The sequence below is a fragment of the Girardinichthys multiradiatus genome, chromosome 15, assembly GCF_021462225.1.
Source record: "Girardinichthys multiradiatus isolate DD_20200921_A chromosome 15, DD_fGirMul_XY1, whole genome shotgun sequence".
Taxonomy (NCBI): Eukaryota; Metazoa; Chordata; class Actinopteri; order Cyprinodontiformes; family Goodeidae; genus Girardinichthys; species Girardinichthys multiradiatus.
The window spans coordinates 12,959,013-12,979,020 of NC_061808.1; the positions used below are offsets into that span (position 1 = coordinate 12,959,013).

At 42.4% G+C, this 20,008-nt stretch overlaps 1 protein-coding gene across 2 annotated transcripts; it reads left to right on the plus strand.

Moving 5' to 3' along the window:
- The first annotated feature begins 1,377 nt into the window (after positions 1 to 1,377).
- mideasa (mitotic deacetylase associated SANT domain protein a) lies at positions 1,378 to 18,514 on the plus strand. 2 transcript variants are annotated; one of them, XM_047388505.1, is made up of 13 exons: positions 1,378 to 1,934; positions 2,399 to 4,111; positions 7,213 to 7,416; positions 11,673 to 12,015; positions 12,091 to 12,157; positions 12,255 to 12,397; positions 12,480 to 12,580; positions 12,662 to 12,737; positions 12,847 to 12,935; positions 14,139 to 14,282; positions 14,885 to 15,016; positions 15,131 to 15,297; positions 17,571 to 18,514. In XM_047388505.1, the coding sequence occupies exons 2-13, from the start codon at positions 2,657 to 2,659 to the stop codon at positions 17,824 to 17,826; spliced, it is 3,177 nt and encodes a 1,058-aa protein (XP_047244461.1). In that variant the 5' UTR covers positions 1,378 to 1,934; positions 2,399 to 2,656; the 3' UTR covers positions 17,827 to 18,514. The 2 variants fall into 2 exon arrangements, with proteins under 2 accessions (XP_047244461.1, XP_047244460.1); XM_047388504.1 differs by having other exon boundaries at positions 1,381 to 1,934; positions 12,477 to 12,580.
- The last annotated feature ends 1,494 nt before the right edge of the window (positions 18,515 to 20,008 follow it).

Consider the following 20,008-nt stretch of genomic DNA (forward strand, 5'->3'; position numbering starts at 1 on the left):
AAAAGAACGCCATTGTTGAAAAAAAAGCCAGAAGAATACCTGTTTTAGGTTTGTCACTGTATGTAGTGAAGGGGTTAAACATTGGCAAAGGACTGCTTTGGATAGGTGAGAACAAAAATTAACTTCTTGGCCTACATGTAAAAAGATGGGTGGAAGAAAACTACATATCCACAGTCAAACATGGCGGTGGAAGCATCATGCTGTGGGGATGCCTTTCTTCAGCAGTGACTGAGAAGCAACTCAGAGATGATGAAAAGATTGTTGGAGCTAAATACAGGGCAAAGCAGGAAGAAATCATGTTAGAGCCTTCAATCGACTTAAGAGTTGGGGAGATGTTTACCTTCCAGCAGGACCTTCCAGCACTACAAATACCGCAAACATACAGCCAAAGCTACAATGCAACAGTTTGGCTTAAAGTACTCATATATAAAAAGAAAATGACAAAGCCCAGCCCTAAATCCAGTTGAAAATCTGTGGCAAGATTTTAAATTGCTGTTCACTGATGCTCTCCATCCAATTTGACTGAGCATGAGCTATTTTGCAAAGAACAGGCAAAAAAAAAGTCAGTGTCAAGATGAACGACTCACCACAATAACACATGATGGATTTATGCCTATTAGAAAATGAGATGAAGAATTCAAGGAAGAGGGCTATTTTTACTCCCTTAGGTGGATAGTAATAGTTTATTTGAGCTGCAACCCCCAAACTGAAGGAGTGGCTACAGCAGATTTCAGGACCAACCTCTGTGATCTCATCCTAGAATAGGGCAGTCCCGGGCATTAATTACGCACAGACCTATGTTTTCAAGCATTTAGTTGTGTTAATTATGATTGCTGTAATGCCACTAAAGATCTTTTCATTAATTAATGGAAAGCTTAATTGTGATATGCCTTTTTTTTTTTTTTTTGGCTAAATGTTAATAAAGGACGATTTTTTTTAAATTGATACCCCTTTATCATTGTTTTATTAGCGTTTGATAATCTTATGCTTGTCTAATATTTTCAGAAAAAAAACTAGGTGGAATTAAAAATAGATAGATAGATAGATAGATAGATAGATAGATAGATAGATAGATAGATAGATAGATAGATAGATAGATAGATAGATAGATAGATAGATAGATAGATAGATAGATAGATAGATAGATAGATAGATAGATAGATAGATAGATAGATAGATAGATAGATAGATAGATAGATAGATAGATAGATAGATGGATTATGAACATTGAAGACTTGCTTGGATTTGACCTCCGCAGTTGTGAAAACTTGGTTGCGGCTCAATAACGACCTCTGTCTGCGTGATAAGACTCCGCATCCGGAACAACCTGAAGTAAAAAACAAGCGCACACGGATACAGCGACGGGCTTGGTCAGACGACCGGATTGGACAACAGGATGTGAGTTGAGCTGTTTTGGGGTGAGGCTTTGCTTGCGTTTACAGGCATCAACATTTCTGCACGTCTGCGTGGTTACGCAGCGCTCCAAACACTCGGGATAAACCCTGAGCAGCACGTTTAACCTACAGCACCAATTTCTAAATTTGAGAAAATACCCGCACCAGCCGCTGTACGGCAGCATTTCAACGCATGCACCCGTCTCATGTGTGTTTCACTCGGTGATGTGGTGTGTAGTGGGGAAAGTTGTGGACATGTTTTCCTGGAAGTGCAAGGGTTTGCGGATCCAGTGTGCAACATTGTAACTACGGCGTTAAGAAGCGTCCTGCTGGCCTGCCGGGACTTTGGAGCGTCTTTCCGTGCTGCTGTCAAACCGCCTGATCGCCATATTGTGCATAGTGAAACTCGATGGAAACTTGTCAGAGTTGTGACATTTGCTGCGCACAAACCCGCTATGAAGCTGCGTGCAGTCGACTTTGATCGAAACCAAAGTGACTCCATGGGGCTGATCAGGGGGTCGTCTGTGCACCATTGATCAGGTAAAATGAACTCTCTGGCTTTTATAATAATGTTCGTTAATCAGCGGTGTTGCCTAAGAGCACGCAGCTCCTGCGACGCTTCCTTATTGCTTGTTTGCAACAGAACATTACTGGCTATCGCTCGGGTGATTGCAAGAGCCCCTTCGTTTCCTGTATTTCTTGTTAAGCCAAATGGCAGCTCCGCTCTGGAGGCGCCTCCTTGTTTTCTGTTTTCAGCTGCCTTAAAACTTCAGCTTGCAAATGTCTTCTCTGCACGCACCTGATCGCATAAATTCAAACATAGCCTTTTTATCTCAGCTCTGCTTTACAATTTCACTTTTCACACAAGGCCGTTTGCTGGTGTAGGCCTCAGTTTCCTCTTTGCTGCTGGCGACTGTAAATCCGCTGTAAACTCGCAATGCTTTCCCACTTTAAGGAACTAATTTGTGATTTTTTTTTTGTTCTCTGTGTGTGTCTTCTATAAGGTCTAGCTTCCTGAAGATGTTGAGAAGATTGGACAGCAGACCTCAGATTTAATTGAAGAAAGACGGCTGCATGTTCCCCACCCTGCACTTTCCTTTGGGATTTTATGTTTCCTCCCAGATACCTCTGTATACACAATTAAAGAATTTCACGACCGCGGGCAGCGGTAGCACACTAAAGAGGCATATACCAAGTTTTGCACGCTCACAGATTCAGACAAAAAACATTTTCTAATCTTAGGAGACTGTTAGGAGACTGCTATGAGTCTCCCTTCTCAGGTTAACACTGACAAGAGCAAGCATCGGACTCCAGCCATGAAAGAAGGAGTGCAGCACACGGGGGAGGTTTATTATGGTATGGGACCTCCTGCTTTAAAAGCAAGCCACGGTGACTCTGCAAGCAGCTCTGGTGTTTATAACCCAGAGAAAGGGCACCAAAGTTTGCCACACTATCAGCAGGCTTCTTCTGTAAAATGGATGCAGGACTCTTTACAGGCACCGGGGTGGACCCAGGAAGCTCCAGTGCCAGCCTGGGGCCAGAATTTTGGCCCGTATGTGAGTGGTGTGAACGTCAGGGATCAGATGGCCTTCCATAAAGGAGTTCATGAGGGGGTAGCTATGCCGATGGGAGCTGAAAACCAGCTTTCAGCACCTGTGGAAGTTTACAGAGATGCCGCCCAGGCTCAAACTCAGGGAAGGGGGCTCGAATGGGAGCAGCACACCACTGCTGCTGTAATGCATCAGGCCCAGCTACAAGCTTATCAGCATGGCCACAAAGGTGTGGATCTCCAGGGCCAGCCCCATGTGCCAGCCCACACCATGCAGGGGCCCATTTTGCAACCTTTCCAGGCCTCGTTCAGACCCAACAAGCCGCAGTTTTCATCCGGTTATTACTCAGTTTTCCCAGCGAACAAGGGAATGATCTACGGAGAGCAGCCTAAAACTCAGCAGCAGCTTCTGCATCAGATGCAGCAGCAACAAATGCATCATCACCACCAACAACAACAACAGCAGCAACACATGCACCAGCAGCATCATCTTCAGCTGCAGCAGCAGCATTTGCAGCAACAACAGCAACACCAAATGCAGCAGCACCAAATCCAGCAGCAGCAGATGCAGCAAATACAGCAACAGTATCACCAGCAACAGCTGCAGGAGCAACAGCAACTTCAGCAGATGCAGCAGCAGATGCAACAGAATGTTTCACAGCCAGAAACAACACAACCTCAGGTTCAACCCAAAGTGCAGCAGCAAGCCCAAAATTTTGGAGCTTATCCACCTCCCGAGCCTCTTCCACCTGACTCTGGAGCTAAAGAAGATGATGCACAACCAATGGAGCCGGAATCAGAGCCTCAAACTGCCGACGCGTCACCAATACCCGATCTGTGCTCTGAAAATGTTGCTACCACAAATCCCGTAGATTGTGTGGACTCAGCTTCCGCGGCCCCTCGACGCTCACGCCGCCTTTCCAGAGAGGGACAGTCCCCACTGGGTCCTCCTCCTGTAAACATGTGGTCCCAAGCCTCCAAAGAGCCGCCGCCGCCCCAGAATGGAGTAACAGGTGTCCCAGCTGCAAAGGGAGGGGAAAGCCAAGCAGCGACAGGAGGGGTTATACACACCACCCGCAGGAGGAGGAGGGCTTCCAAAGAGATCAACCTGGAAACTCTTGCTCAGAAGGCTTCAGAAATGGAGTCCCTGCCTGCTAAAGCTGCCAAGGTTAAAAAAAAAATCAACACTTACACTGTTGTATCCAATTTATTAACTTATTGTGCAAACAGTAAAAAAAAAAAATTAGTGGGGAAAATAAGTCTTGAATACATCGATGTTTTTCTCAGTATCTGATAGGACTAGTAATATATAATTCACGTTGGATAACAGTAACAATAGAATCAATCCACACAAAAAGAAATGAACACAAATAAGTGAAGAACTTAGGTTATGTGAAATAAAATTAAACAAATAAGTATGTGCTTATTTTGGTAATTAAAGCTTCAACTAGACATGCATTACCCAATTGGCATTTTGACCTAGTCTTTGAGAGAAACAATCTTAAAATGTTAAAGCAATTAGATTTTCATTTCTCCTCATAACAGGCTGTGGGCATGGTTACTTCCCACCAGACTTTGTTCGTCCAGTATTTCATTGGCTGGTCCAAATTGAGCTTTAGCATGCTTTTTCTTCAAGAGTGGAGTCTTGCTCAGCGAGTTTTTCTAGAGATTAGTGCTGTTGAGTCCATTCCTTATTGTTTTATTTAAAACAACTATAATTCCAGGTCTTCCAAAAGCTCTCTACAAATGGTCCTATAGCTTTTGGACAACTCTACTGACTATTCTTTTCTGGCTACTCTGTCAGATATCACATGAGGGGCACCTGGTCATCCCTGGTTTAATGTGAAGTGTTTTTTCCGCTCCTAGATCATGGCCATAACGGTGCTCACTGGGACATTGAGAAGCTTAGCATTGGAAACAGATGAATTTCTATCAGCTTGGTCTGCAACACTGAGGCTGTAAAGGTTTTGAGAGAGCTCTTTGTTGTTTCCCACTTTGAGATTCTTCTGGCTCTTTTGTATTTAAAAACCATTTTATAGGCCAACAATCTGGACTAAAACCACTTGGCATAATTTTAATAGAGAGCAGGATTTCTTTCTGAAAACTGGTTTCAAGTATTTTTCTCTGCCTTCTTGGATTTTCTTTTCTTCATGTGTTCAGTGCTTATTTCCATTCATCCTATGTTTATTCAGGGTTTCTGCTGGGTCTTAAAAAGTCAAAATTTTATCATCTCATTTTTACGCCTTGAAAATTTTGAACTTTTTCCAGATTTTCTACTGTAGGTCTAATTTTCCATCGTAGGTCTTAAATTCTATTTAGTTGTGTCTTAAATGTGCTTCTGTTCATTGCTTCTTTTTTCCATTCAATTCAATTTCAGTTTGAGAAATTATTTGTTTAGGGGATTAAAATCAAAAGATTCTTTTCACAGTATCCACAACCAGCTCTTTCCAGAAAGTGTAAATTCAACAGTACTGTACAGCAACAGTACTGTACTGTATTATAAATAACGTCAGTTACTAAGGTGCAAAAAGAGTGTAATCAACTGCCAGAGCCAGATTTCCGTACGTCTTCAATTTAAATTGTAATGGTCTTGGAAAATCTGAAATTTAACCTACTTAAAGTCACACAAACACTTTTTATTACACATATTTCAAAAATATGGGACAGTTTGCTTTGGTTTCATTGTATGTGTGGATTATCTGGTTCATTACCGACATCTGCTATAAATTTCACGTCAATGCCTCCATTAGAAACATGTTTATGTTTATATGCGTTTAACACATGCTTTTACCAACAGGGACTTAAAAATGAGGATATAACAATGCAGTTAATATCAAATCTAACGATAAGCAACTTATTGTCACCTCTAACACAATTAAGGTTGTTTTAGAGGTGACAGTGCAGGCATAGAGGGAAGTTCAGAAAGTGATGGTGTAGTAGAAACGGTAGGGAAGTACAGCGTAGATCTTAGGTCCTCATGGGTTTTGCAGTGATCAAAGTGGGAGATGACTATAGACTGCACCAAGAGCCGGGTAGCATGTGGAGTTAGGCCCAGTCTGATTTTTATGTTTTAACAATACGATACGAAGCGGCACAATGGAGCCACAGAGAAAAATAGTTTTCAATACTTATTTTCCTTTGCTTTATATGTTGGCTTTGAGTTAGGTGGGTACAGCAAAGGTAGCCTATTTGGGCAAGTGAAAGCAAATTTTTATATCAGGCAAAGTTGGTAAGCAGCTGTATAAGGAGGAAGAGCCTTGTTTCTATGCAGAACTTCCCTATGGTTTACAAAACGCCTGCAGCTGTCCAATTTCAACTCTTTAAGAGAGCTCGGCCATGCAGTTTATAATTTCCCACCACGTTCTGCTGCAACCTGCAACAACCTGGTTGAAGATTTCCTGCTCTGGATTTATTCCACACTGAGAGTGTTATCTTTGTAAGACACGCCATACTGCCGCTGTTGAGGATTGATCATGTTTACACAGTAGGTACTGCACCCTGTTAGGCGTTGTTTTTTGTTTTTGTTTTTTTGCAGCTCTTTTAGTGCAAACTCAATATTTAAACACAGGCACACAGAGATCTCTGCCCCGAAGGGGTTAAGAGGCTCGTTGAAGGAGCGTGCACGCTGGATGTGCAGTTGGAGCGGCTGCATGTCTGCACACCTCCACATTCTTCAGGCCTCTATTCTGCTAAGTGGAGGCAGGGAGGGGCCGAGCTGTCAACCTGCACAGCCGTGCTCCCGTTCTCCCCAAACTGGTTTCGTGCAGCCAATTCACAAGCCAGAGCTGGGGGTTTTTTATGGTTGGAAAGTTGTTTTTCTTGATTAGAAGAAATGGTGTTCATGCTGCCAGTGTTCGTGAAGGCTCTGACTTTTCCTCAAATTTAAAATTGTGGAAGTGATTTGTAGTTTTCACTTCCCACTTCATAAATCTTGAATTAGTGTAAAAAACTTTCAGTTTAAGCAGAAATACCAGTGTCATGAAAAATGAGAAAGCACACAGCTGAGATACAACTATTTGTCTCGGTTTTAGAATTTAAAGCTGTTATGACTGGTCAATTTCTTATTTAATTTACTGAGACAGTACAAATTAAACCTTTTGTGAAGTTTGTGAAAATGAATCACTGTTCAAGTTTGTTTTTTTGCTATTGCACCACATTTTGAGATGACACTTTCTTCCTCTTTTTATTTCTCAATCTCTTTTTCAATGTTCCCCTCTACTTTTCTGACATGGCTGTTTCTTGTTCTCTCCGTTGTCTTCTCCTCTGCAGGAGGTCGCCCCCTCCAACATAGTGCCCCTGGTGATCCCAGTGTCTGTGCCCGTGCACAAGAATCAGGCAGAGTCTCAGGGTGGCTGGACTCAGGGTTGTGCTGGCCAGGTTGAGCGCACCGCAGGCCAGGCGGATCGCAAACCCTCTGTGATCGTGGCTCGGCGCCGTTCGCTCAGAAACTCTGTGACCGAGAGTCTTGGCCAGGTTGGTTCCCTGTTGAAGGAGAGACTTTTGCACTGCTTTTATCTTCACCTTTTTTTAACCTGTCTTGGTAGTATGGTGGGCCTGGTTGCCTTACTGTGTTGGTAGATTTGTTTTATGAAGTTGGCATATGTTAAATGTATCTTACAAACCTTGACTTTAGATCATAAAAAAACTTTTTATCAGACAGATTATGATTTATTTTATTAAAGGCAAGAAATTATTCAAATCAGCTTGGCCATATGTAACCAATAATAGGCCCTTAAACCTTATAAATAGTTGTGAAACTGTTGGTGGTTACGAAAGGGTTGCAGCGTTCGTGATATTTTACAGCAAGTCTTTACTTGGCTGTGGAGGAATCTTGGCCCTCTCTTCTTTGCAGAATTGTTTGAATTCAGCTACAATAGAGGGTTTTCGACAAGAGCTGCCTTTTTTAAGTTCCTGTCAGAGCATTTCAGTCAGATTTAAGTCCAAAGTTTGATTAGGCGCCTTTAAAATCTTTATTTTTTTTTTGTTTAGTTTTTTTTAGCAGAGGTGAACTTGCTTGTGAGCTTCAGATTGTTGTCCGGCATTGTAACTGAAATGTCCTTCAGCTTAATATCACAAACTGATGGTCAGACATTCTCCTAGAGTATATTCTATGCTATTGGGCTGGTATGCTCCCGACGCAGCAAAGTAGCCACAGAATAGCATTCTACTAGCATTATTTTTGACTGTCAGTGTGATTTATTTTTTATTTTTTCTAAAATGCAGACGTGGCAGGACACACACCTTTTAAAAAGGTCTGCTTTTGTCTTGTCATTACATACAACATTTCCCAACAAGATCATCAGGATTTTATTTGGCAAATGTGAGATGGGCCTTTGTGTTCTTTTTGGTCAGCAGTGGTTTTTGTCTTAGTGTTCTTCCATTGATGCCATTTTTCCCCAGTATCCAGAACTCCTCAAGTTGCATAGTTTTAGCCTCACCTGGTTCAACTTCTGAAAAAAAATCTCCTATTAAGCACCTTGTGCTATCCGATTATTAATTTAATAATTCAAAAACTAGTCTATAGATGAATTGATTGGCAACATAATCATTAGTTGCAGCCCTAGCTATTTGTGGATGATGACTCTCACTGTGGTTCCCTATAGCACCACAGCCTGGAAAAAGGCTTTCTAACCTCATTCCAGACTGATAGAGGTCAGTGACTTAGTTTCTCCCCTATTCTTGAATTTCTTTAGATCCGGGTATGGTGTTTTGGTTTTTGAGATCTTTTTGCTTACTTCAGGTTTGATTAATTTATTTTTTTGGATTGTAGAGCTCTCACAGTAACCAGACCTGGGTGTGGCTAGTTAAAATAAGCTCAGCTTTCCAGAAAATTTTGCTCAGAGTTAACCCATGGTTTAAAAAAGTGCAAACACATTTTCATCAGGGTGGTTTAGAAAGCCTTTTTTGATTCAATTAAGGAAATCATGATTTAATAACTGCGTTTTGTATTTCCTGATTGTTTTATCTAATATAAAAAATTGTTTGATCTGAAACATTTACAAAAAAATCAAAAGTAATCTGTAACGGGGCAAATACTATTTTTACAGTACTGTACACACACACACACACACACACACACACACACACACACACACACACACACCATCTTACTTTAAAATCACCAATTGGACATTCTGTTGTCAAATATTTCTAAACCGGATCTGAGTGTTCTTACAGTAGCAGCATAAATGTCAGGTTCCAAAAGCTTCAGTAATCCTTGTAGAGCTTAAAATGTATATTTTGTAAATTGTATAAAATGCACATGTACTCGTCGTCTTCCGCTTTATCCGGGACCGGGTCGCGGGGGAGCACCCCCCACAGGGCATCACGAGGGACACAGTCGAATGCTTTCTCCAGGTCCACAAAACACATGTGGACCGGTTAGGCAAACCCCTGTAGAGGGTATAGAGCTGGTCCAGTGTTCCACGGCCGGGACAAAAACCACACTGCTCCTCCTGAAGCCGGACTCTCCTCTCCAATACCCTGGCGTAGGCCTTACCAGGGAGGCTGAGGAGTGTGATCCCCCTGTAGTTGGAACCTACAGGGGGATCACGCTCCTCCCTCCTTGAAGCGCTACCTTAACGTGGTGGAGGGGTTTGAGTGCTCGAATGATCCTAGAGGCTATGTTGTCTGGGGCTTAAATGCCTCTGGTTGGGTCTCCCATGGCAAATAGGCTCTAGGTGACGAGTCAGACAAAGAGCGGGTCAAGAACCCCTCATGACGACAACGAAATCGAGGCACATGATGTCGCCCGGTACCGCGGAGCCGGGGTCCCACCCTGGAGCCAGGCCTGGGGTCGGCACTTGTCGGAGAGCGCCTGCTGGCTGGGTTGCTCCTCGCGGGACCTGGCCGGGCCAAGCCCGAGCAAGAGACGCGAGACCATCCCCCAGTGGGCCCACCACCTGCAGGGGGAACTGTGAGGGACCGGTGCAAAGATGATTGGGCGGCGGACGAAGGTGGAGACCTCGGCGGCCCGATCCCCGGATGCTTAGGCTGGCTCTAGGGGCGTGGAATGTCACCTCGTGGGGGGGAAGGAGCCTGAGCTTGTGCGGGAGGTCGAGAGATATCGACTAGAAATAGGTAGGCTCGCCTCCACGCACAGCGTGGGCTCTGGAACCCATCTCCTTGAGAGGGGTTGGACTCTCTTCTACTCTGGAGTGGCCCACGGGGAGAGGCGGCGGGCTGGGGTGGGTTTGCTTGTCGCCCCCCAGCTCAGCCGTCTAGTGTTGGGGTTTAGCCCAGTGGATGAGAGGGTCGCATCCCTGCGCCTTCGGGTTGGGGACAGGTCTCTGACTATCATTTCAGCCTACGGGCCGAGTGGTAGTGCGGAGTACCCGGCCTTCTTGGTGTCCCTGTCGGGGGTGCTGGATAGTGCCCCTCCCGGGGACTCCATTATTCTGCTGGGGGACTTCAACGCCCACGTGGGAAATGACAGTGCCCCCTGGAGAGGCGTGATCGGGAGGAATGGCCTCCCCAATCTGAATCCGAGCGGTGTTTTGTTATTGGACTTTTGTGCTAGTCACGGATTGTCCATAATGAACACCATGTTCAAACATAAGGGTGTCCATCAGTGCACTTGGCACCAGGATACCCTAGGCAGGAGGTCAATGATCGACTTTGTTGTCGTATCATCAGAGCTTCAGCTGCATGTTTTGGACACTCGGGTGAAGAGAGGGGCTGAGCTGTCCACTGATCACCACCTGGTGGTGAGTTGGATCCGCTGGAGGAGGAGAAAGCCGGACAGACTTGGCAGGCCCAAGCGCATAGTGAGGGTCTGCTGGGAACATCTGGTGGACCCCTTGGCCAGGGATGTATTCAACTCCCACCTCCGGGAGAGCTTTGAGTAGATTCCGGGGGATGTTGGAGACATAGAGTCCGAGTGGACCATGTTCTCCGCATCTATTGTCGATGCTGCCGCCTGTAGCTGCGGCCGTAAGGTCTGTGGTGCCTGTCGCGGCGGCAATCCCCAAACCCGGTGGTGGACACCGGCAGTAAGGGACGCTGTCAAGCTGAAGAAGGAGTCCTATCGGCTGTGGTTGGCTTGTGGGACTCCTGAGGCGGCTGATGGGTACCGTGGTGCCGCGGCCCGGGCTGTGGCAGAGGCAGAAACTCGGACCTGGGAGGAGTTTGGTGAGGCCATGGAGAAGGACTACCGGTTGGCCCCGAAGCGATTCTGGCAAACCGTCCGGTGCCACAGGAGGGGGAAGCAGTGCTTCGCCAACACTGTTTACAGTGGGGAGCTGCTGACCTCGACTGGGGACATTATCGGGCGGTGGAAGGAGTACTTCGAGGATCTCCTCAATCCTGCCATCACGCATTCCCTGGTGGAAACAGAGGCTGGGGACTCGGGGTTGGACTCTTTCATCACCCATGCTGAAGTTACCGAGGTGGTTAAAAAGCTCTGCGGCTTCGGGGTTGGAAGAGATCCGCCCTGAGTACCTCAAGTCTTTGGATTTTGTGGGGCTGTCATGGTTGACATGGTCTTCAACATTGTGTGGCGGACAGGGACAATGCCTCTGGATTGGCAGACTGGGGTGGTGGTCCCCCTACATAAGAAGGGTGACCGGAGGGTGTGTATAAAATGCATATTTTGTAAATATGGTATACTGTTGTAAGCTGCACACAGTACTGATCAGTTGCTGGTGCACTTGTCATCGAAGTTAGAGAAGCAACTTTTCAGAGGAAAACTTGGTAAACTTTAAATTGTGCCACTTTCTTTATTATTCCAGGATGGGGAAAGTGATTCGGGGATGGAAGAAGATGGGAAGACTAAGTTCAAGCGCCGGACTCGTCCCGAGCCCCTCATCATCCCTCTCCCCAAACCATCCACCTTCATCCCTCCGTCTGTCTACTCTAGCATTACCCACTACCAGAGTAACTTGCGGTCTCCGGTCCGCCTGCCGGACAATCTGCATGCCCTGCCGCCATACACGCCTCCTCCCATCCTGTCGCCTGTCCGGGGAGGGACGGGGCTCTACTTCACCACCTTCCTCACCAACATAGCCGTAAGCAACCAGATCCTGCCCCCTCCGGCTACTCCAAAGTCTGGGACACGTAGCCTGCTGCGTTCCAGTAAGTCTCAGATGACTTCTGCCGATCACTTTGTTTTAGATAACACCTAACTATTCGTTTATTTGTTTTTCTTAGCGAGTTCAGAAATCACACCTCCAGTCTTGCCCTTGATCACTGATGCCACACCCGTGTGCCTTGAACCGTGAGCATCACATCATAGATTTGAACAGATTTCTTTCATGTCTTTGTTGTAGTGTCGATTACATTTCTATATCTCTTTGCTTTGTGTTGGGGTTCAGCCGTATCAATATTGGGCAGCAGTACCAAGCAGAAATACCCAATTTGCAAGATCAGCCATCCTCTCAGATGGACCAGCATAAAGCCGACTTGGTCTGGCATCCTTTGACTAACTCCAACCAAAAACACGGCGACGAGGAGACCAGTAGGTTTTTCTTATGGACTATTTTATCAATCTTTTGTGAACTTTTTCCCCCAATTTTCCCCTTGCTTCTTTATTTCAGTAGAACATTTGATGAACCTGGCTTGTTCGAGTGTTTTTAGTGGAGGAGGAACCAATCAGGAGCTGGTTTTACACTGTTTACATGAATGTGGAGGCAATATATTTGTGAGTAAAGAGACTAATCATGATTAATTTGAGCTTAATATCTGCAAGTTTTATTTTGCATTAACTTTGCTTAATATAAAGGAAACACTGGAGCGTTTGATGCTTCAACACCCAATTTTCCCCAAAGGCCAGCACCTGGCAGATTATCACTACTCAGGTGAGAAAGCTTCATTGCCTTCCACACATAACCCTCACATCTATCTTCAACTTTCTTTTCTTTCTGGTTTTCAATTTCATTCTAAATATTGATTTTACCATCCTCCCAGGCTCTGACAGCTGGACGGCGGAGGAGAAGTGTTACTTCAACAAGGGGATCACTGCCTACAGGAAGGACTTCTTCCTGGTGCAGAAACTGGTGAGGGTGATGCTTTCATCATGCAGGGGGAACAATTATTTTTCGTATAATAAGAATTAGGGGTGCACCGATGGATCACCCGGCCAATTGATTGGCCCCGATTTCCTTAATTTTGGGTGATCTGTGAACGGCTGATACTAACACATGAAACGATCTTATCTACTTGTCTAACCTGTTGTGCAAGTTTTGTTTGATTTTAAAATGCGGCTCTGCCAGAGCACTACCTCATGTGCAATTAAAACAAGTGTGTGTTATTTATTTATTGTTCAGTGTTTTTCAATAAAATAAGATTGGAACATTGAAGGTGTATTGTGACCTTATAACACCTGACAGTGTCACTTATTAAAAAAGAATTGGTATCGGCCAAAATCAGAATGGGCAGGTTTTTTTAAGATCAGTGATTGCCCAGAAAACTGCAATTGGTGTGCAGCCCTAATAAGAATCCTAAACATACTAATAAAGGCATTTGAGAGCTAAGATGTCATTTGCGTCATTTACTTTACTCAGATGTAATGGAAAACATCCCTTTGCAGACAGGAAGTTTTTGTTTTATGTTGCTTTTTTTTTTTTTTTTTTTTGAATTTTCTTGAAGTTCAAAGAGAAGAAAATCAGAGTTACTCAATCACATCCTCTCTACAGCAGGAAGTCTGGGTTGTAGAATCAGAACAATAACTGGGGCATGAGGCAGAGAGTTACAGAGTTCTTATCTCACCTGGAAAAGTTTGGAATTTGATTTGATTATTTCGATTTTCTGGAGAAATGCAGGAGAATTATTTGATTTTCCAGACTGTATTTCCTATCCTACCCTTAAAGTTCATCCATCCATCTTTTGTCTATAGGATTGTTGATCCATCAACTCATGTTTTTCTTGACTTTTGCTGCCTACTTCAATCCATCCTTCCTACCTTACAGTCTGTAGGTTTTGCAAGTGCCTTTTCAAAACCTTGACAACTTGCATTTATATTGTAAAATTAGGGGAAAAGGGATGAAAACTCTTGCGTCTGAAAAGGTGTGGATTTTGTACATTTTTTACATAAAAAACTGTAATTAATGTGAAGGAACCCTGGATAATAGTCTCTTATCCAAAAAATAAAATTATACATGTATATCTTGAACTTCTACAGAGTAGAACAGATCAGTGTCTGGATTTATGTTTGAAGATAAATTTGCATGTGCTTGTGTCTTGGATGTTTTTCTTTTTAGGTACAGACTAAGACTGTGGCTCAGTGCGTGGAGTTCTACTATACGTACAAGAAGCAGGTGAAGGTTGGTCGAAACGGTATCTTAACCTTCGGCCCTCCAGATTCACCTGTGGAGAACCACTCTGAGGCTGTGGTGGATGTTAAGGTAGCGTTGAATGTTAGGTTTCTATGTTTGTTTGTTTTTTCTTTTTTTTCTTTTTTTTACATAAGATGTCGATAAGTGTGGTTAAAATTATAAAATATACAATACTTAGTGAAAATATCTGAATTGGAGGAACCGGGCTGTACAAGTACTCCAGTGTTTAGATGGTTCAGATTGAGTGCCTTGATGGTCAAATATGAGCAAAAATAGAGGTTTCACTTATTGTTTTGGGCTATTCTCTGAAAACACACAGTTGTCCAACAATCCACTGCTTTTGCATCCCCTTAAAAACAAAAATTCTAAACTTTTCAATAAGGATTAATTTGTCCTTTTGTTAAAGAACTGGGAGTTCTGACTGACTTGTTTAAGAACAAAGCCATAAATACTATACAAGGAGTAAAGAGGCACCAAAACTGATTATTCAGGGTAACAGGGTGGGAAAGCAGAAGTGATGAAAACCATAGAAAATCTGAAAAAAATATATATATTTACTTACACAGAAGTAAAAACCTAATCATAATCTTACGTTTGAACATCAAAAATGCAAAATTCCTGACCCTTTTTTCCACCCATTAATTTAATGTCTGTGGTGGAATTCATGGCAGAGCTCACATCACCCAAAATTAGTTCAAGGAGAGGCAGAAGAAGAGGAAAAAAAGGAAGATCCTTCATATGATAGCTACGAAAGCAAACAGCAGGCGAGGGTGGCTCAGTCACTACAGGCTCATGACTATGTAGTAAGTACTCTGTAATCCTCTACGATGGCTGACCATCACCTCACATACATGTTCATAAAGAAGCCGACTGACATTCTTTATACAGTCAACGCCCACATGTTATTGTTGCTTCAGACAGGGACAGTTCTGGTCATCAAAGAGCCAGACCCAGTGAGTAAGGAGGCTCATCACTCATCGGTGCCTCACAGGCCTCGGGCCGAAGCTGCCGTGAAGAAAACCAAAGCTCCAACGAAGCCACCGCAGGATCCCAATGAAGTGTTTCCATGCAAGAAATGTGGCAGGTAAGGCCGTTTTTCAATCACTTTTAGAAAGGAAGTAGAGTTTTCCTGCTGCAGATTTTCACTATGATTGGAATTGATCCCTGTGGTGTTTGTAAGGTTAAGTTTGCTGGACTGCATTAGAAGCTTTTCGGTTTGGAACCCCTCCACACCAGATTAGCATCACCATTTAGTTTCCAGGGTCTCTAAAACTGTTTGAAATTTGGAAAACGATCTCGACCGTATTGGTCTCTGGGTACTCAGCACATGGGTTTGCCCTAGCTGCTTTGCAAGCCGTCCTATCACAGTGCTACGGCGATTGGTATCACTTCGAATGATCTGCAGAATTTCTCTATAGATATGAGGTTTCTGCTCTTCAACCATCAGTTTCAGTCTTAATGTGAAGGAGGTTTTTGCACCTTCTCTGTATTTCAGCTTTGCTTTGGAGAAGTAATTAGTATTAGTATGAAAGGATGCAGGTAATTTGGAGTTGTGTGCACTTCTCCCCAGCTGGGAGCCCATTGACCGCTGTGCATGTAGATATCTCCATGCGTGCTCAGGATTTTCTTTTATTTCAGTTACTTGATGAGATTTTTTTAATTACAGCCAGTAAGTGTTAGGAGTGCATAGCAGCTGTGGTACCTAAAGCCTGCAATCAGTTGGGGTACTTGGAGGACTGGAGACAAGGTTGGGGCATAACAATGAAGACAGCAGGGTCAGTCCTGCTTCCATGTCTTGAATAACCGATCTACACTAGTGTCTGTGAAGTGCATATCTTGAGCGAGCTGTCATGGCTGCCACCAGGCTGCCCTTCAAAAGTATTCTATGTGGTTAAAACTGTTGTGAATAGGTTAAGTGTAATAGGTTGCACACTGTTTTTGATGCACCCTAGACCTCACCTATACCAATGTTGTGGTGTAGTGTTAGTCTGATACCAAGGGGGCCTTCAATGCAGACAGCAAAATTAATTTTCAGTGTTTCACTTTGCGTTTAAAACTGAATGCATAAGATTATAAATGTTCAGTTTTTGCAGGTGTCTTCAGCATTTCCTCTTGGAGAAAGATTTAGTTATACTTTAACCTAATAAGCAGGATAAAGTATGAAAGTAAACATTTATTAACAAGGATCCTAATTGCGTTTAGTGTGGTAGTTTATAGTTATACAAAATAGATTTTTTTTGTTGCTACCTCTGACAACCACTTGGCGTCACTCTAGAACAGCAGAAATCTCATTAAATTAGAGCCATAATAAAACTGAAACAATTTTTGACATATGTCATATTTTCTCAATTTTCTTTCTGTTCGAAGAATATAAGGGATTAAATCAGGACATTTATACTATTTTCATGTGTTTGTTTCTTTTTTTTTGGAAACCTGTTCCATGCTGCATTACCATAAAATAACTAAAATATCAGTGAAAAGTTTTTTTTTATTTTAGTAATTCAATCATGGGGAAGACTGCTCACCTCGACGGTTGCCCTGCAATCGCTGTCCAACAGACAGTCATTGAAATCATTCACACGGAGTCATTGCTAAAGAGGCTAGCTATTCTGAATGCTGTATCTAGGCATATTAATGGAACTTTTAGTGAAAGAAAAATGTTTGGTTTTGCACAACCAGAGTCTGTATGCTTCATCAACTCTCTAGAACCTTTATTTTCAAATGAAATGCAAATTTTACTTTCATCTGAAAAGAGGACTTTGGATCAATGAGTAACAATCTTGACTTTTTTTTTCCTAAGCCCATGTAAGCACTTCTGATGTTGTCTCTGGTTCGGCAGTGCCGTAATTCAGTTGTATGTCCTTCTGTGGTTATTGTTGTTGCCTGAGCACATTTTTCTACTACACTTATTCCTACCACTAAGCTTTCTATTAATTATACTTGGAAGCTGCACTCTGTGAAAGCCAGCTTCTTTAGCAGTGACCTTTTGTGGCTCATTGTGGAGGGTTGATGATGACTGACTGCTGTTATGTTAGTGCCATAACATATCATTTTTATGTCTTATGTAATAATTATATTTTCTGAGAAGCTGAATTCAGAGTTTTAATTTGCTGTGAGTTATAATTATTACACTTAACAAGCCTGTATATAACTTTTTATCCTTACAAGGTCAATTAGCTGGCAGCAAAGTTCACCTAATGCCAGTCTATTAAAAGTGAAGTACTAGCTAAGTAACAGAATGTTTGGATTTTACCTGAAATATTAGGATATTTGTCAGCAAGAAGTGTTAAAAATGTTCATTCTCCAACTTTTAGTGAACTTTAAAACACAAATGAATGCGATTATCTTTCTATATAGGGTGTTTAATAAAGTGAAGAGTCGAAGTGCCCACATGAAAAGCCACGCTGAGCAGGAGAAGAAGGCCGCAGCTCTGCGGCTTAAAGAGGAGGAGGAGAAGGCAGCAGCTCAGGCTAGAGCCAGGAAGCTGGCTGCAGCAGCTAAAGCAGCGGCTCATCAGGAAAGAGAGGGGGACAGAGCGGCACAGCAGGGAGAGGTCAGCAGCCAGGACGACTCATCCGAAGGAGAGGACAACGATGATGAAGACTGGCACTGATGGACAAAACAGGGAAAAGAACCTCATGAGCAGGGGAATGTTATGCAAACAGGCTGCAGAGATGAACAAAGAAATAGGTGGAAGGGTTAAAATACAAAGTGCTGCCTGCAAGGGGCAGAGTAAGCACAAAAGAGATGTTTGCCATGTCTTCCTGTTAATCTCTACATTTTTTTTTCTTTTTTTTACCAAAGCTGTCTCTATTTGACCATTTTCCTGCTTCACACCGTCACACTCCACACGCTCACAGAGGTAACATTTAAAAACTCAGAGTTTATTTTTTGTAAAATGCACTTACACCACCACGTCTGTGCTTTTGCCAATATTGCCTTTTTATATCTTTTATTTAATTGCAAATACATGCAATAATTTTACATTTTCATTGTGTGAACAAAACACGATGAGTTTAATCTGTCCTTTATTATATGAAGCCTTTTTGACTAAACATTGAAGGGCTTGAATGTAAAAACTGAAATGGGCTCAATTAAAAACCAAAAATCCCAGATTATTAAGTTTGTTCTACACTTTATTTTTAAAATTTCTATAATGGACCTGAAAAAAAAATGTACAAATAACTAAATATTTATGATACAGCATTTGCAATGATCATGGTAATATAAAAAATAATCATGTTGGCTTTAATATGGTAAATTGAAAATATATATTAAAATGTCTATTGTTCTGAGAAGGGCATCTGTTTTCTGTCATTAATTGATTGCTTTCTAACTGGAAGATCTTGTTGCACCAGATGATCTGGTAGATTCGTGGCTTTTTGTGTTTATTCTCAGGAATGTTATGTACACATAGGTTCAGTGCAGATTTATCCATTCATGTTTTGAGTGTGAGTTTTGCACTCTGGGATTAAGTTGGAAAAACTGGAAAAGAACAATTTAAACAGCCCAAATTTAAATGTAATCACATGGAAAGTACACTGATAAAACAAGCTGTTAGATTTCAACAATGTTAATTCATTTAGGTAGATTTTAATCAATATTTAAGTTATATGCAGTGCTGTGAAAACCTTTTGCCACCTTATGGATTTCTTCTGCTTTTTTGTTTGACTAAACTGTTTCAGATCATCAAACAACTTTTGATCAAACAAAAATAATCCAGAGGAAATACAAAACGCAGTTTTCAAATAAGGATTGGCATATAATAAAGAAGCAGAACTATTTTGAACTCGGCTGTAACTTTAAAAGCTATCCAAAGTGACAGAAGTCAAACTTCCTGAATTGAAACATTTTACTTTGTTTTATTTTTACATGATCTCATAAAAATCAAAGTAATGCATGACTTATCTTTAACTTTATGTCAAATCTTATTTGAAATCACAACTCTAAAGTGTCATTTAGTAAGATGCTTTGAGATATGCCTTACCCTCATAGCTTTTTAGCAGGTACAGGTCAGTGAAAGTGGTTGGTGCTCAGTTGGCCTTGGACTGCAGTTTTGCCATGTTGCAAAATCCAATATTTATGTATTTTTGACATTGGGATGAAGAACATATACAGGTCCTTCTCAAAATATTAGCATATTGTGATAAAGTTCATTCTTTTCCATAATGTCATGATGAAAATTTAACATTCATATATTTTAGATTCATTGCACACTAACTGAAATATTTCAGGTCTTTTATTGTCTTAATACGGATGATTTTGGCATACAGCTCATGAAAACCCAAAATTCCTATCTCACAAAATTAGCATATTTCATCCGACCAATAAAAGAAAAGTGTTTTTAATACAAAAAACGTCAACCTTCAAATAATCATGTACAGTCATGCACTCAATACTTGGTCGGGAATCCTTTGGCAGAAATGACTGCTTCAATGCGGCGTGGCATGGAGGCAATCAGCCTGTGGCACTGCTGAGGTCTTATGGAGGCCCAGGATGCTTCGATAGCGGCCTTTAGCTCATCCAGAGTGTTGGGTCTTGAGTCTCTCAACGTTCTCTTCACAATATCCCACAGATTCTCTATGGGGTTCGGGTCAGGAGAGTTGGCAGGCCAATTGAGCACAGTGATACCATGGTCAGTAAACCATTTACCAGTGGTTTTGGTACTGTGAGCAGGTGCCAGGTCGTGCTGAAAAATGAAATCTTCATCTCCATAAAGCTTTTCAGCAGATGGAAGCATGAAGTGCTCCAAAATCTCCTGATAGCTAGCTGCATTGACCCTGCCCTTGATAAAA